This window comes from Nyctibius grandis, chromosome Z (genome assembly GCF_013368605.1).
Source record: "Nyctibius grandis isolate bNycGra1 chromosome Z, bNycGra1.pri, whole genome shotgun sequence".
Taxonomy (NCBI): domain Eukaryota; kingdom Metazoa; phylum Chordata; class Aves; order Nyctibiiformes; family Nyctibiidae; genus Nyctibius; species Nyctibius grandis.
Window position 1 is genome coordinate 92,498,032 of NC_090695.1, and position 17,183 is coordinate 92,515,214.

Below are 17,183 nucleotides of genomic sequence, written 5' to 3' on the forward strand. Positions count from 1 at the left end.
GTGCATGGAGTAAAGCACAGAAAGCTCTCTCCCGGGAGCGTCACTGCCTGCACAACTTGCTCAGTCTGTCCGTCCATCGCCTTCCAGCGAGCGATGCAGGGCTCACCTGGCGCGGGGCAAGCGGTTCTGTGCGTAGCGAGAGACACCGAGTTCTTCCTCATAGCTGCTTGGGGTGGCACCCAGAACTACGGAGCTTGTATTGTGAATAATATGCATCTTTTATCGAATCTGGTCGTGCATTCAGCTTACATGCCACAGCGAGGCGTGCATAAAAATACTCACTGAAAGCCTTCCCAGCGGCTCACGCCTGCCGTGGTGGGAGTGTGGAGATTGTGGAAACATTCCTGTGCCTCGGGGGCCACCTGCTGCGCAGCCCACAGCTCACAGCTCACAGCTCCACGCTGCGTGCGCTGTGCCCAGGCTCCTCGTACAGCTACAGGAGGCAGGCGTGATGGCCAAGTTGGTGTCTGTAAAAGGCAACCTGAATGTAGCGCTTACCTCGCTCCACGGACTGTAAAAAGAACCAAGATTAGGTAGATGGTCTGTGTGGTTCCTTAATCTTTTTGATCTTGGAATTTTATGCAGGCATCTACACCTGCCTCGGCACTCAAGCAAGCTCCGTATCTCTGTATGGCTCCCTTTTGCCTCCTGTGAATGGTGATAATATCAGTTCTCTGCCTCCCAGGACTGCTGTGAGTGAATGCGTTAGAAATTTATTTGACTGTGGTAGTCGTGGGACCAGAGAAGTATTTCACTAGTGCTCTAGTATAATTTGCTCTTGTAGTTGTGTCAGTTGTTGTGCAATTATGATATTCTGTACAAAACCCACTACATACTGCAACTGCTGTCCTTACACACGCTGCTGTAGGAATTACACACCCCGGTGTTGAGCATACCCAGCTCTGAAAGATGAGGCCCAAGAAGTTTCTGGAACTTCTGCATTCCCCGTGTTGGTGGCTGCAATTTAAGAATCCACGTTTGTAGTGCTCGGTGGGCTGTCAAAGCTGAGATCTGCAGGATTTAAACAATTTTGTGACAGCTGCAGGGGTAGCACTTCAGTTTCCACGGAAACTGGCACTGGCTCTCCAAAACCAAGGTGAAGTGTTGGCTGATTATTTAATAATAATGCTGAACATTTAAATATAACGTTCTTCAACTTCCTCTTGCTGAAACAATTATTTCCATTCCTACAGCATCCAGCAAACGCAATAGAGGTCTTGCGAATTCAAACTGTTGTTGCAGCCTGGGCTGTGTAATCTACTTTCCAGAGAGCAAAGACAGATTTCAGCCTTGACCCATTCAGCCACTGAGCCTTATGCTCTGCTGTTAAGATAAAGGGCTAATTTGTCTCCACATCTACTGCACAAACTGGTACCATTGTTTATGTGACAAATTACAGAATAACAGAAGTTCTTCTGCTTTACAGTGTGTTTACACTATGCCTTTCCAGAACATTTTTGTTCTTAAATGCATTTCCTTATAATTAATTCTCATTGCATAAACTTCTTATCTGCTCACACTCTTGCTTATCACCTGAATTTAATCGCTCTTTGGCTTTGCACTCACTGGACTCTTGTTTTGAATCAGTGAGTTTCATCGTTTTGCTGAACATTCCTTTTTCCAGGTCATTGATTTCTAAGGTTAACAAAATGAATCCTCCTGCTGATCCTTGTTACGTCCCACTAATCTCCTTGCTATATCCTGAACTGCTCAATTACCTTTTGTCTTCAATTTCAGAGGCATTTATTGAACCCACAGATCAGCCTTTTGTGCAGGAAGCAGTTTCATATTGGATTCAGGAACATGTTCGTGTGAATATTTCTCATACTTATACCTCAATTTGTTAAGGTTGTTTAAATTTTCTTGGTTAATTTGCTTCTTGACATGCCCTTTAAAGTGTACTTTCTCCACTGCTTATTTTTTGCAAGAGATGCCTTTCTTTCTAACCTCTATTCTTTTCCATCTGCTCTTGAATAATATCTTCCACTATTTGATAGTGTTGACTTTCCACTTTGCAGCACTTTATCTTTTCTACCTTTCTGAATCATTTGACTCTTTTGCCATCCTTTGTTCATTTTAGTAAGAGAATAAGAGCCAATATTCTTCTCAAGGACATTTGTTCTCTTTTCCTCAATAGGAAATTGGGGATTTTCTTAGGCCTGTCTTTCATATCACTAACTCCATGTCTCTCTTTTTTTTTTACTGGGGGTTGATATCCACTTTAGCCACGTTTGGCCTGATCAGTCATATCTCAGCTTGGACGTACTGAGAAATTATGACATACTTGAAAATCCCCAAGCCCACAATACCCATAGGCTTTAAATCAGAGGTGGGGAAGGTGTGTCATGTTTAAAAAAAGAAATGGCCACAAAGGCACTTTTGTTTAAAAGCCTCCAGAGTACTCAGAAATGCCTCGTAGCAGGGGGCAAAGCCTGGGTGAGCAGGAAGCTGATAGTAGAAGATAGTCTGCAACAGGCACAGAGTTTATACAGCCTTGAATGGTGACTATGAATTTGAATTTAATATGTTTTGCTGAGCAGCTTTGAGCTACTGGTTGTTGCAGTTTTTGGAAGAGAAGCTTTGGTGACTAGCTGGGTAGTAATATAAGAAAGAAAAGAATGATCAGCCGGAAAAAAAAAAAGCTACTTACACAGATTAGAGTGGTGTACTACTTCCTGAAGTGTTGGAGATGTGGAGTCTTCTACAGCAAGTGCTGCGATCCCACCAAACTACTGCTAGCAGCTAGCTCTCTGTGAGCAGGTCACCAGCTGCTACAGTCCCACAGAAGCCCATTAACTTAAAAAGGGGTCTTTTAAGACAGGAGGGAAAAAGACAACATATTAGGTAGTGTGGTTCATTGGAAACACCTAGGCCTTTCTCAACCTGGAGAAGTCAGTTCCTTTTTAGAACAAATACACATTCAACAGCATTTTGGGTGACTTCCATTCCCAGTAATATTATTGTAACATAGGAAAGAGAGGTATGTTTGTCTTAAGCATTTTCTTCTTTGAAACAGACAGCAGGAGGGACAGAGAAATTACAAGAGGTAGTGAGTTTAGCAAACCTGCACATAAAACAATCTTTCATAAGAATAAAATGCTGCATTTACAGCTGTAAAAGTATACACCCGTATAATTTAAAAATATAAAGCTACTTTTACTGTGTTTCAAGGCTTGTTTTTTTTTTTAGTTGAGAGAATGAAACATTCAAGTGCTGGACTTAAAGTGGTTAACCTCATTGCATTGGCAAAACCAAACCATTCATGCAGCACTGGGCTTTTAACCCATCATAAGTGAGAAAGTTAAACTTGGCAGTTAGTGTAAGCAAAGTGCAATTGTGTTCTTCACACTGTGTACGTTTTGACTGGCTTGTAAAAGGAATGTAGAAGTTCATGACTCTCCCTGGCAGCTTCTTGAGATGATCGAAGAAAACATAATCTGCAACATATTTGGCCACAGCCTGACTCCGAATGAGAAGACAGGTTTTTATCAGACAGTGGAGAAAAGTCAAAGTCAGCTACCTGGAAAAGGAACATCAAAGAGATCATTTTTAATTCGGGTCCTACTGGCTCAAGTGAGCCTAGCAAGAATACTTTGGGCCAGAAATGGCACTTGGTCCTCAACCAGTTTCAGTCAGTCACTAACTTCAAATAGACTTCTGATTTATACCTGCTGGACACCTGGCTCACAGGAAGTCTCTCTAGAGGTGTATTATTCATATTGTGGCATGATGTGAAGTGCATTAGGTACTTTCCAAAGGGCTAAAAAAGCTACTTTTGATTTAGGAGCTCATGCTTATGACAAATACGATAATGTGGCACGTGAATGCTACACCAGAGATGGAAGGGAGCTGGGGAGATAAAGGTCAGATACTAGGGTCAGGTGACAATTTAGTGCCACTTTAGGTAACATACCCACCCTTTTTTACTATCCTGTATCCTTTCTCACTATCCCCCTGCTTTCTTTCATGTAACCACTCTGAGGCAGATCCTCTGGAAGGGATACTTCAATGTAAGCACCTGCTTGGGAATATTAACAAACGGTCCATGATAGCCCTGGCAACTTGAATTCCATAGTTCTCCACAACAAGCCAGAAGCATGCCTGCTGCTTAAAGTGTTTGCCTACACTGTTCAGATTTTTCCATGGAACAGATCAGACATACCAGGGAAATGCTCCCTCCTGCTCTGTTTGCCTGGGGATTAAAGAAGGGACATGGCTGAAAGGTATCTAATTACTATCCCAGCTCAAAGTAAGAGTAACTGAATACCTCCACGAGATCTTTTTGTTGTGTGTTACTTCGAAGGGTCATGTACAGCACCAGTCCCAGCATTACTGAAACCAGAGCAATGCAGAGCAGGACAAAGACAGCCGGGTGGATCCCTAGGAAAAAGCACAAGGGGACATTCCTGGAGTGATACAATACACCGAGAAGATGCAACAGTGAGTAGGAAATTATGTTTTAGGAGAACTTTTCATATTTTTAGAACAAAGGACACGTGTAACAGGGAATAAATTTTTCAGCCCAGAACACTTTAGGTCTTTCTGAAATCTCTGAAGAGGGAATGTGGGGTTGTGACGTTGCAAGGGTCTTTCTCTTTTTACCCCTCTTTTCCCTTAAACAGCCTAAAAAACTCCACCCAGTTACATATGTTGGCCCTTACTCCCCAGGGAGTTTGTACCACTGTGGTATCCCAAGAGGACAGGAAGGAACCTCAATCAGCATCTTCACAGCAGCTAGCAGCCTCCAGCAAAGAGGATTTGCACACTTAGCCCTGAAGGTACACCAGTGCCTTCTGGAGTGAGCTGCCCTGTCTGTATGCAAGTGCTGGCCCACGGTGAGATGGTATAACATTCTGTATCGCAGCCTGGCTGTCCCCTGGTCAGGTCACCTAACCACTTTCTCAGATGATTCAGGGACCCAAGAGGGGCATGTGTGAGCATGCATGGGGGAGCCAGCAGGGACTGCTGGCTGGGCAGACAGAAACCTGTAATGAAATGGAGGCCTAGAAAAATCTACCCTTAAAAAAACCATAACTAAACTAAATAAAAAGAAGAATTGAGACTGCTTAATTAAGGGAATGTTACAGATGCATGCGTTTTCCTAGTTATCCTCTCTAACTACAAGAGCCAGACTATTTAAACTGAAAAATACATAATTTAAGTAACTCAGCCTTCCCAGGAAACTCATTAGCTTCAAGACACTCTTGAGACTAAGGGTTCAGCAGGATGCAAGAAGCTCAGAGCAGTTACAGTAGGCACATTACAGACTCTTCTTTCTCTTCCTGCTTCCTATGCTTTTAGGGATCTATAGAAGTTTCCAGAAACCTCATCTGCAGGCTCGTAATTGTCCCTGACATGTTTGAGACTGTCCCACCCTGACAGGTGGGGAATCTCTGTGCTGCTCCTCACCTGTTGGCGATACTTTTATTTCATGGTACGTCTGCAGCATCGTCACGCCGTTCTCCACTCTGACGCTGAGGCAATACTGCCCAGCATCACGGAAGGTATGGCTGAGATTGTAGCAGGAGCCATTAAGCACCACCAGATGGCATTTTTCACCTTCAAGTGGAATGCACTCGGATTTTATAAGCCAGCATAATGCCAGCGGTGGGCTGAAATGACAAGAGCAAAAAAAAAAAAATTAGGTGAAAACTTCGCAAAAATTTCAGCTAAGAGCTGATGAATCAGTTAAAGTAGCGTGATAATTTTGAAAATAATGAAGTTAATCTAAATACAAATACAGAAGTAATTAACTGCACAATTGTTTGGTTTGTAGTATTTGTCAATTGAAAATGTTCTTTGTGATGGCTCTATAAAAGCAAGCCTTTCAGCTGAGAGCTAAATACCTGTGTGGGTGATAGGAAGGCCGTTGTGTATAGAAAACCCCTTAGACCTTCTCCAATAAAGATAAAAGGAATCTTTTTTCCCTGCACTTCCAAGGGAGTATAGGTTGTTTTTTCTTTGTTCTCACACAGAAGAAATCACTGTCTGTGCTACTGAAGCACACCCCGGACTTTTCTGATTAAAAAACCCCAACAACCAAAACTGGAAAGAATGTAACATGAGCTCTGTACAATGGACTAATAGCTGGAAAAGGTAAATAAATTGCAAGGATCACAGTACTCCCTTACGATAACAAAAAGGTTTTCATTTGCTATCAAGCAATCTAGGTGCTATCCATTTTATGGCCATGTGTCTTCTCACCATGTCCAGTTGATGCCTTTTATTTACATTTTCAGACCCTTGTTCCAACTGATTCTTCTTGGATTCACCTTATGCACTATGGACTTTGATTCTGACAACAGACAGAGCTTTTCTTTACCCTGTGTTGCTAGTATTTTGTTCCTTATCTCTTTAGGACATTCTCTGCTGAAGAAAGCAGCATGTTTATGCGTTTAGCTCATTTTCTAGTTTTGTTTTTGAAAACCCCTCTCAAGCCTTTGTCGTTGCTTTTGTATCATAAACTCACATTGCACCAGTCCCAGTCCTGTGGCTAGGAGGTTAGGTCTGGCAAACATTGTCCATCCTAAAACCAAGCCTGCTTTTAGGGATCTCAGGTTTGCCTGTACTGTTTTTGGCTGTTTGTCTTTACCTGCATACCATCTCCAGTTTCCACTCCTGCCAATGTGCCACTCACTTTCTGAATGCAAACTGTGCTGTCTATTGGGACTATTTATGCCTTTGGCAAATGACTCTGTGTTGGGTGCTGCTCACTCCGTCCTACATCCCTAACAGCACCAATCTTTTTTCTTTTGTGTTTTTTTTTTTTTGTTTGTTTGTTTTTTTTTTTTTTTTTTAGATCCAGCATTAGGCTAAATAGGTCCCGATAGCAGAACATGAAAGTGTCACTCTTCTGAAGAACAAATGACTTCTGCGGTTATGGAGTTTTTATGGTGAAGGAGCTTTCCTGAGTGTTTCAATGGTATTTAAAATGCTTCTGCCATACAAAAAACCTCTCGTGTTTTAAATACTGCAGCTTGAGAAAGCTTGTGCTAGGATGAAGGTACTCATGGCTCTCCTACTCTCCTCTAATCCTCACTGCACAGAGCCTCTCTGTTTTATTAATCTTGTGGCAATCTTAACTTTACCAAAATTATTCCCCAAACCCCCTACTCCCATGTGCCAGTCAAGGATGGCTGCTATTCAACAGGACATGCTGTCCTTTAGTTTACAGTTTAATGGTCAAGGAGAAAAATTCTAAAGGGAGTTTTAAAATGTAGTTATTTCAACTATCTTTGTCTGGCTAGCTCTCTTTTAATATTTTCTTTACAGAGATATAAAACTAACATTTGCTTTACATAGGAGGATTCTACATTTCTGTAAAGATGTGGGCTCTTTCAGGCTCTGAGAGTTCATGGTATTTCAAGTCAGGAAAAAGCAATACTCAACAGTATTTTGTTCAAAGGAAATTTCTTTTTCTTTTAAGAGACAGTTCTGTGGGGTGCAACTGGCTATTTTAAGGAAATAGCGGGGAAAAAATTACTTAAAATAGACAATGCTTTTGGAGGGAAGAAGTTGTGTTTGATACGTACGTGCCATTGATATGAAGAGATAAACTCAGGTTTTCCATTACATGAGTCTCTCTGGAGCCCACTACATTAATACTTTTAACAGCATCTGAGAGGAAGAAAAAAAGCATGTCACACTCCACGTATAAACTTGAAATTAACTGGTTTTCCAGTAAAGGTTTGTTTTCATAGACTTCGCAGATTTTAGTTCCATCAGTCACACAAATAATAATACTTGCCTCACACCCAAAAAGGAATCCTATCGGTAGAGTTGTTCTAAGTTTTCTGACTGTTTTGTGATTTCTTTTTAGTATATAATCAACTACTTTATTAATCCTTTACATTTTTACTTATGTGTTTATTTACTCTGGAAGGTGATCAAATCAATGAGACTTTCCTAATGCTTATTTTTTAGGGATAGCCAGCATAAATTAAACAAACATCCTTCATAACTTACAGTAAATGTTTTATTGTAAGTTTTAAGTGTATGTAAGACTTTTACATAAAACAGTGAAACTTTTGGTAAATGAAAAAGAAACAGAAGATTTTATATATTTGCCCCCATTTTTTCTGCACTAGAACAGCGCAAAGTCCATTTTGCAATGGAAACTCTTCATTGACTAATTTTGACCAGTTCTTGCATGTGAAACAATGCTGAAGTTACATTATCATATTATCACATTAAAGCTAGATTGTATCTGTACATATATAGCAAGTTCTGTTTTGAGATGCAAAATGTTTTATAATTACCTAACAGCTCCAGAGCAGTAGTAAAGTCACCAGTTTTCTGCACCGTTTCTCTTTCATGTATGATGCTTCCAATTTGCTGCCATTCAGCTATGACTTTCAGATGCACTGTGCGGTTCCCCGTGGTAGAGCAGTTATAGTAGACAAAGGGTTCCTTGGTAATCTGATAAACCCTATGTGTAACATAAAAAGATTTAGAATCAAAATTGTCTTTTACCAAGTTCTTGCATATTTCTGATTTAAAAAGGATAAAACTTGAATATATTTTCTTTATAGACAATGCTATAGTCAGCTGTGATTCTACTTTATGTCTATATCAATGAGGATTAATGTCTGTGGCATTACCAATAAAACTACAATCAGTATAAGACCCAGAGTATATTTATACATTTTTAATCAAAGAAACTAAAGATAATGCTAAAATAATTCACAAAATGGAACAGGAATAGTCAGTAAATTATGAAAACTACCTTTATAGTAGGTGGACTCTAACCTAACTGAAGCACTAAGGGTGGGGAAGGGAGGGGAAAAAAAAAAAGAAAGAAAAAATTTATTATTCAGAGACTAAAGCTTACATTTCTATTTGCATACACTTATTTGTATTGGATCTATATTCATCCTCAGAGAACGAAAATAACTGAATGTCTTTTTTCCTGCCTACTGCAGAGTGGCTTAAGGGCTAGATACTACCCATGGTTTTATTTCTGATGGTTATGAGCTATGTTGGGTTTTCCTCCCCCTCCGCCTCCATTTTGTTATCAGGTAAGCATTAGGTGTGTGTTAATGTTCACCTCCATATCATTGGAGAGACCTATCCACTTTCAAAAGCTCCTGACCCAAGGTGTGGTGTATTTATGGGTAGCTGGTCATAGTAACAGCTACTTACTGCCCAACCACAAGACAGTATACTGCTTCCATTTTCCTTAAGTGCACAAATTAGTCACATATTCAACAACAACCTGCTAATGGACATCTGCAGGCATAATGATGTTTTAAAATAACAATTCACAATAAGTTACTTTTTCCAGTTCATTCAGTTGAGTTCAGCTCATTGCACACACAGTAATACACCTAAGTATATATCTGAACAAGAAATGTAGGTCCTTAGAACATCACCTTTTTGTGAGTGCAGTGACTTCTGTGCCAATGTTGTCGTAATTCACCTGCTATTTTGTAATTGACATGCTAACAATATACCAACTGACAAAGGTGTATGCTTTGTCCTATGATTTAATCAGGATTTTTCTCTAGATGAGCATCTAAATCACAATGTCTTGAACACTTATTACAGCAAACAAAGTAACCACACCTACCCATCTCCAAAATCCCAGTTGTAGACAAATGATGCTGATTTGAAGTAATGACTTGGGTCATGAAGCCAGAAAGAAATCCGTGTCACAGCACCCGTGGAGGAACTAGAACCACGTGTGATAAATCTGCTGTCTTCTATCTGGGCAATGGTAAGATTCCCTGTGATAAATTCTGCAGAATAATAAGGTGGGGAAAGAATGACAGCATATATCACTTTCATAGCATGCTCTGTATGAGTATCAAAACATCATTTAAAACGTACTGCATAAGTCTTTCTGTGTCCTAGTCTAAGTGGTTAGGTGTATTTTATATCTATTACTCAGTGTTGTTACATGCATTAGTGAGGCAGAGAGATTAAATTACTAATTTAGGGTTATACAATGGGTCATGATAAAGCTTCTGATCGAAATAATCCTGGACTGAGGTGAATATAAATTTTTACTATTGATTTAAAAAGAACTGGGATTAATATCAAGTATCTAGATCAAGGGATTCAGAATCAAACCACTGCACACACTCTTCATGTTTGGGGTGGCAGTTTTTGTTTGTTTGTTTTGTGGGGTTTTTATGTTGCTGTTTTTTTAGTTTTCAGTTTTAGCTACTTCCACTGAAATGAAAATTTGACTACTATGAATAACAGATGTACTATATATTGTGAATACAGAAAGGGTGAAATTTTGATTTTGATGTCTACCAGAGATCCTGTGCTCGAGTTTGTTTAGAAGGACTGGCAAAGGCTGATCTAAAAATCCTCTCTAACCTATAAATAAGGAGGTATTATAATGATACACTTATCAGCTGATTATAAAATTAATGGCATATTAATTACCAGTAATAGACTCTTACCCTGTTAACAATTCATTAAATCTGGGTAACTGTTCTCTAGATGATGCACAAATAAGAATCACAATTACTGCTTCAGATTGGGGCTGGCAATGCAGAACTAACTGGAGTTGTAATTTATATGAGTTATTGACAACTACCTTTGGTCCCCTGTGAAGCCCCAGTGGGTGCTCTTGTTTGGGGAAGGCAGAAAGGTACAATGGGATCTTACCTTTCACAGCTATAAAAGCTTCTATCCCTTTTGCTTGTGGCATGAGAACATAAGACAGTGCAAGGCGAGAAAGGAATAAGTAGATATTCAGCAAGGGCCCCGCGCTTCAAGAAACATGTTGAGGTGTTGGAGCGAGTCCAGAGGAGGGCGACCAAGCTGGTGAAGAGTCTGGAGGAACATTCCTCATATGACCTATGAGGAACGGCTGAGGGAGTTGGGGTTGTTTAGCCTGGAGAAGAGGAGGCTCAGAGGTGACCTTATTGCAGTCTACAACTACCTGAAAGGAGGTTGTAGTGAAGTGGGAGTCGGCCTCTTCTCCCAGGCAGCTAGTGATAGGACAAGAGGACACAGCCTCAGGCTTCGCCAGGGAAGGTTCAGATTGGACATTAGGAAGAATTTCTTCTCAGAAAGGGTCATTAGACATTGGAATGGGCTGCCCAGGGAGGTGGTGGAGTCACCATCTCTGGATGTGTTTAAGAAAAGACTGGACATGGCACTTAGTGCCATGGTCTAGTTGACATGGTGGTGTCAGGGCAATGGTTGGACTTGATGATCCCAGAGGTCTCTTCCAACCTGATTGATTCTGTGATTCTGTGAAGGCAGCAGTTATTAAGAGAGAAAAGATCTCATGTATACTTTTATAAAGACTTATCCAATAAACTTGGTGTTTCTCAAAGAAAAATCTCAATTCCCCAAAATGTCAGCTGGGCCCTACGGTTAGCTCTTCTGTTCTCATGCTTGCCCTTATCTTTGTCTGTGATCTGGGTCTATTTTGCAGTGTACAAGTAGAGCACTGGGACATGTGGTTGGAGGGACGTGGTTACTAGTGTGTGAAAGAAGGGGTTGTGGGCAGCTGTCAGGTGATATTTCATGTCACTCCCTGTATCAGAGATTAGGTTAACCGTACCACATCATTAGTCAGTTTGTCAAAAAATGGATGTTTGTGGTTACGAATATTCCCAGTAAACTGAAATTGCACTTAGCAACGTTTGAAAATGCAGCTATGACTTCACATCCGATTTCAGTACACTCAGAACTTTAAAAGAAAATGTAATGGCTCTGTTGTGCTGATGGCCTAAGTTTTTGCTATGTCATGCAACAGAAAAATCAGTAGATTGTCACTGCTGCTGGTCATCCTAACTTTAGGACTAGAAATGCTGGGAAGCAGTACAGGAAGCATTGTTTTAGGAGTCTGGACATCACTGAACAATGCTGATGTGTGAGCTGCAGCTACTGAAGTATCTGGTTTCTAGCTCAGTTTCTCTAAGTGATAGAGGCAGGGAAACATGGGCAGGCTCATGCTTGCTTCCTTTCCTGGATGTAGGTAGACTACAATATAGCCCATGCCTGTCCAAAATCACCTTAAATCAAAGGGCTACATAAATCAAACTATGTTGGCAGAAGACATGTTTATGCCTGGCTTTCATTTTTCTGATGCTAGCAAAGGCAGCAAGCATTCTGGTGTATACTCAGTTCCTGAAGACACAGAAGTTGTAAAGCCATTTTACCTGTAATCTGAAGCATGGTGACATTTCTAGCAACCGGCCGACACAACCAACAGTTTCTATGAGTCACCCAGACAGATACAGGAAAAGTCCCAGGAAATTCACCGGTCACATTAATCACAGAGTTAAACCGCTGCTCGGATTTCGCCATCAGAATCAGAGGAGCATAAATCCAGTTAAAGTGATACAAGTTTGATGCGACACTGTCGTTCTTCCTAGTTAGACTGGCGTGAACAGTAGCTTGAGCTCCTGTTGTGATGGGACCATTGTTGGTTATTTCCAGACCATACTCCTCTGTGGAAATCAGAAGGAAAAAAAAAAAACCCAAACCTTGTTGGATTGAATTTTTAATTTTACTTATTTATTTACGCATTTTAACTGGTCAGCTGTAGTTACGTGACTCACAATGACACTCATCCTAGCAAAGACCTTACCACCTTTTTTTTTTTTTTTTACTATTTAAAAACCTGGAACAGAAACTGTTGCATGTATATATGAGTTCAAACAAGGAGCATTAAACAACATGTTAGACTGGGTCCTAGAAATGTTAATAGTAGAAGGGAGCTTCAGACTAGAACATCACAAAAACTTCGTTGAGGTTTTATAGGCAGAGCTGGGCACTGGCTGTAGGTTCAGTGTCACTAACGATCTAAGATGGTCACTAAACTTCCAGCTACTGGAAGAAAGTCAAGCTCAGCTCTAATCTCTGTCCTAAAAAAATGAGCTTTCAAACTCAGGTAAGATTTCATCCAATAGCTTCCTTTGTCAGCTCTGTTGACCCATGAGTCTCTCCCACCTTCCTCCTAACTGAACAAAAACACCTCAGTACCTGCTGCTTCTTCTCTATGGTCCAGCATTGACTTCCTTTTCCAGGAAAGGTCCAAAAATCCCAATGTAAATGAAACTTGTACCACGCCCTAGTGGCAGACCAGTTGCCACCCAGAGGCACCTGGACAAGCTCAAGAAGTGGGCCCATGTGAACTGCATGAGGTTCAACAAGGCCAAGTGCAAGCTCCTGCACCTGGCTCGGGGCAACCCCCCATATCAATAGAGGCTGGGGAATGAAGGGATTGAGAGGAGCCCTGCAGAGAAGGACTTGGGGGTGTTGGTAGATGAAAAGCTGGACGTGAGCCGACAATGTGTGCTCACAGCCCAGAGAGCCAAACGTATCCTGGGCTGCATAAAAAGAAGTATGGCCAGCAGGTTGAGGGAGGTGATTTTTTACGATGAGGGTGGGGAGACACTGGCACAAGTTGCCCAGAGCAGTGGTAGATGTCCCTGGAAACATTCAAGGTCAGGTTGGATGGGGCTCGAGCAACCTGATCTAGTTGAAGATGTCCCTGCTCATTGCAGGGGAGCTGGACTAGAGGGCCTTTAAAGGTCCCTTCTAATCCAAACCATTCTATGGTTCTATGGAACAGCAAGGTGTGGGAAGTGCAGGACCTGTGATACTGAACCACCTCTGCTGCTCTGGATTGCTCACCGTTATCTTCTCTGCCACGTTTACATGAGCTACTTAGTTCAGCTCATACAACTACTTCAATGGGCAGAGCGTGAGTGAGGTTGGGTTTTATGGAAAGGATACATTCAATTTTTAAAAAAAAAATAGCAATGAAACAAGAAAATGACATACATGTGTTAAAAAAAACAAAAACAAAAAAAAAACAACCCCAAAACAAAAGGAAAGGCAACAACCGCTAAAAGTTGTGAATTGGGGCAGAGCTGGGAACAGGATCTGGTTCTTTGCCTCCGACATGGAGCATGTTCCCTCCCTGCATCAGTGCTCTGCCTGGCTCTCCTCTCATCGCTGAGCAATGGGGCAATGCTGGGCAGAGCAGCAGAGCTGAGGGGGTTCTCATGCTGGTAACTTCCCTTCTTCTTTCAGCAGCCACCACATTGCTAACAGGGACCTGAATCTTTGGGCTTCAGAAGTTGTGTTTCTCACTCATTCATGACCTTTAACGTGGAGGGAGCACTGGGGTCAGCTAACCCTGTACTGCCTTTCCTGTACCCATCAGCTTGGGATGGGGTGGAAGGAGAACACGAAGCATCTACCTAGTGCCCACATTTTATTCCACAGATCGCAGGTGCTGAGCAAGTCTGGATTGAAAAGGACTGTGAGAAATAACTGTAACATTACTGTCTGAGCAAGAACTCTGCTGTTCCCATTTCACAACACAAGGAATGACCCTGAGTTCAGTATTTTGAGTTAATAGAGAAATGCTTGTGGTTTGATGAAATCTGGCCCACAGAGGTTTCCAGTCTCTAGAAGATTCAGGCTACTCTCTGCTTTGTTTCAGCAGAACTTGGGAAAAAAAAATAGCTACCTCACGCTCATCTAGCACTTCTCCTTGGAGGTTATCACAGTGCTTTACAAATCAGGGCCATACTGAAGCCCAATAGCAGCAGCAGTTGGATATTAAGTGGCTAACCCAAGGTCACCCAGTGAGTCACCGGCAGCACAAGACATTTCATCCAATTCAGGGATTTCTTCTGCCTTTCCGACCTCTCTGCAGAATGCAGCACAGCGAGGCCACTAAAGCAAGAGACAGAGCTGCCCAGGTGCCTTGTGCCCCACTGCGCTGGGTCAGGGGACAAAGCAGAAGTGCAGCTTTTGGGTTAGGAAGTGCAAAGCAGAACCCTGGCTCCCCGGGATGCTCCAGCTTCACTGCAAGCACCGAGCTCGCAGCGCCTGAGAATAAAAGTCTGGGGTAGCGGGAGGGTGCCCGGAGCTGCCTCCATCCCCCGTCGTGACTGGCAAGCCCGGGCAGGGAACCACCACCCCGCCACAAGTAAAGCAGCTCACGCCTGAGATCTGCCCCCCTCGCCCCGCCGCCGCCCTCACCCGCCTCCCCCGGCGGCCGCGGCAGCGCGCACCGGCAGCCCCTTACCTGCCGCGGGGGCGGCGCGGCCAAGCAGCAGGAGCACGCAGGTCAGCCGCAGCATGCTGGGGGCGGCGGGGGCCATGGACAGGCTCGGCCGGGGCCGGGGCCGGGTGTCGCCGCGCTGGGGCCGGGCGCTGTCCCCGAGGCCGCCCGCGGTACTGCGGCCCCTCCGTCCGCGCCGCCGGGACGCTCCCCCGCGGCAGCGCCCAACCAGCCTCTCCCGGGGGAAGTGCGTGCGGGGCTGTGCTGCCAACGTAACGGGCTGCTGCAAAACCGCCGGGATTAAAAAAATAATAAATAAAGAGCACAGGTGGTCCGCGGAGAGGGTGGGCAGAGCCCTGCGCGGGTGAGGGAGTTTGTATTTTGGCTTGGTGGGTGAGACGGCACAGGCGGAGTGTTCTTCAGGCTCGGGGGGTGTGAGGGCGCCTGAGCCACGGGCAGTTTGGCTGCGGTTACCCGGTCGGTCCGCGTCCAGCCTGGCGGCTCTTCCTAAGGCGTCTGTCACACCAAGGGTGCAACGGGAGCTTCTGGAGAGCCAGAAGAGCGGCTCTCACAAACGCAATGCAGGGGGTTTTGGTTTGTTTGTTGTTGTTTGTTTTTTTTTTTTTTTTTTAAGTCTTCTTATTCGAAGCCCTTTCTTACTTCTGGCTGCATTTTTTTTGTGGTACGGCTCAGCCCCCTCTACCCACTTTGCTCCCGGTTCTACGGCGCGGCGGAACCGCTTCTGCCGCCGGTGCCGCGGGAGCGCCGCCGGGTCGCGGCTGCAGCGGCGGGCGGGTCCGCGGCGGGGCGGGTCCTCGGCGGGAGGGGCCCGGGCCTGCCGCGGGGACCGTCAGCGGCTGCGTCTCCCCGGGGTAACCCCTCGCCCGCTGTTACCGGCGTCGTGCCCGGCAGCCGCTGCCTTAGCGGAGACCCCGGGCTGAGGGGAGGGACGGGACCGGCCGGCCTCGCCTCAGGCAGCACGGCCCGGCGGCGGGAGCTGGCAGGCGCTTTTCGCAGCAGGGGCGAAAGTGCCCCGGCGGGGCAGGGCAGGGGGCAGCCGGGGGTTCCGGGTCTCCCCGCGCCAGGGCGCAGTGAGGGGACTGGGCTGCGCCCCGCGACTCAGCGCTCGCCTTCGCCTAAGGAGATACGCGGGGGCTGGGTAGCGGGAGGAGGCGGCCGGAACTGGGCTCGGGCGCTTCCGTTGCGCCCATGCGCTGCCGCCGGCCTCCGGGAGCAACAAAGGAGGGAGCTGGGGGAACCAAGGGCGGCCGAGGCCGGGGAGCCGCGGGGTGAGGAGCGCCGGGGGCGGCGGCGGCAGCGCGTCGGTGGGGCCCAGGCCTGGGCGCGCGGGCGGGTGAAGAGAAGCGGCGGGAGGCGAGGCCCAGCGCGGCGCAGCCTGTGAGGCGGGACGGGCGCGCAGCGGAGAGCAGCAGGAAGGGGCGGGAGCCCCGTCAGCTCGGTGCTCGGAGGCCTCGGGCCTCGGACGGGAACCGTGAGGGCGGAGGGGCGGGGGGAAGCGTTGTTGCGGCCGTTCACGTGTGCACATTTTCACAGGGCGGGCGCCTCGGCGGGGATGGGGTCGGTGTGATGGCGCCCTGGTAGCGGGGAGCGACCCGGCGGCCTCCAGCCCTGCGGCAGGGAAGGTAAGGGGACGCGGGGCCCTGCGGGCAGCGCCTCGGGCACGGGGCAGCCGAGGGGGACCCGGGTGGGGGGTTTGTGGGGCACCCCCAGCAGTCGGTCGCGGCGGGCGCCGTGAAGGGTGGCTCGGCTGAAGCGGGCTGGGTAGGAGAGCTGACAGGAAGGAGCCGAGGTGAGGAGAGAGGTCTCCGGTCTATTGAAGATGAATTTGATTTCAGGTTTCTTTACAAGCGAGAAGGGCAGCTCGTGGCGGGAGGACGACTTCTGGCACCTCTGGGAGTGAGTCCTGCCGGGGTGCGTCCGAGGGTGGCTGTAAGTTTGGGATCTGTCCGGGTCAGAAGACAAGATAACAGGCGTGTGGTGCCAGGAGCATCCCTGAGCTTGCTGCTCCTGGGAGAAATGAAACCAAACCAAATGTGTGAATGTTTATGCTGTGGCACGGAGAGCCCAGTAACCACTTGTATCTAGAAGTGTGTTCCTGTGCTGTACGTGCTAGGCGTTGTATTTGTAAGCCTAAAGAAGTGTGACAGTTGTGCTTCTTGAAATAGATGTA

General features: G+C 45.4%; 2 protein-coding genes across 7 annotated transcripts in view; one reads left to right on the top strand and one right to left on the bottom strand.

The window, feature by feature from the left end:
* Positions 1 to 3,343: 3,343 nt before the first annotated feature.
* TMEM130 (transmembrane protein 130) lies at positions 3,344 to 15,287 on the bottom strand. The gene is made up of 8 exons (XM_068423913.1): positions 15,017 to 15,287; positions 12,129 to 12,419; positions 9,569 to 9,737; positions 8,259 to 8,428; positions 7,533 to 7,617; positions 5,410 to 5,612; positions 4,268 to 4,380; positions 3,344 to 3,520 (listed from the first exon to the last, which is right to left on the bottom strand). Exons 1-8 carry the CDS (start codon positions 15,090 to 15,092, stop codon positions 3,344 to 3,346), a joined length of 1,284 nt encoding a protein of 427 aa, XP_068280014.1. The 5' UTR covers positions 15,093 to 15,287.
* Positions 15,288 to 15,816: 529 nt separating this feature from the next.
* The window catches only part of TRRAP (transformation/transcription domain associated protein), a 98,387-nt gene continuing 97,020 nt past the window's right edge, over positions 15,817 to 17,183 (top strand). For 2 of the 6 annotated variants that reach the window (XM_068422159.1, XM_068422164.1), the window contains exons 1-3: positions 15,979 to 16,281; positions 16,547 to 16,635; positions 16,849 to 16,942. The gene's annotated coding sequence lies outside the window, so the exon portion shown is untranslated. Of the gene's footprint in view, positions 15,865 to 15,978; positions 16,282 to 16,546; positions 16,636 to 16,848; positions 16,943 to 17,183 lie in introns of those variants that run through there. The other 4 variants (XM_068422160.1, XM_068422161.1, XM_068422162.1 and 1 more) reach the window with 4 other exon arrangements.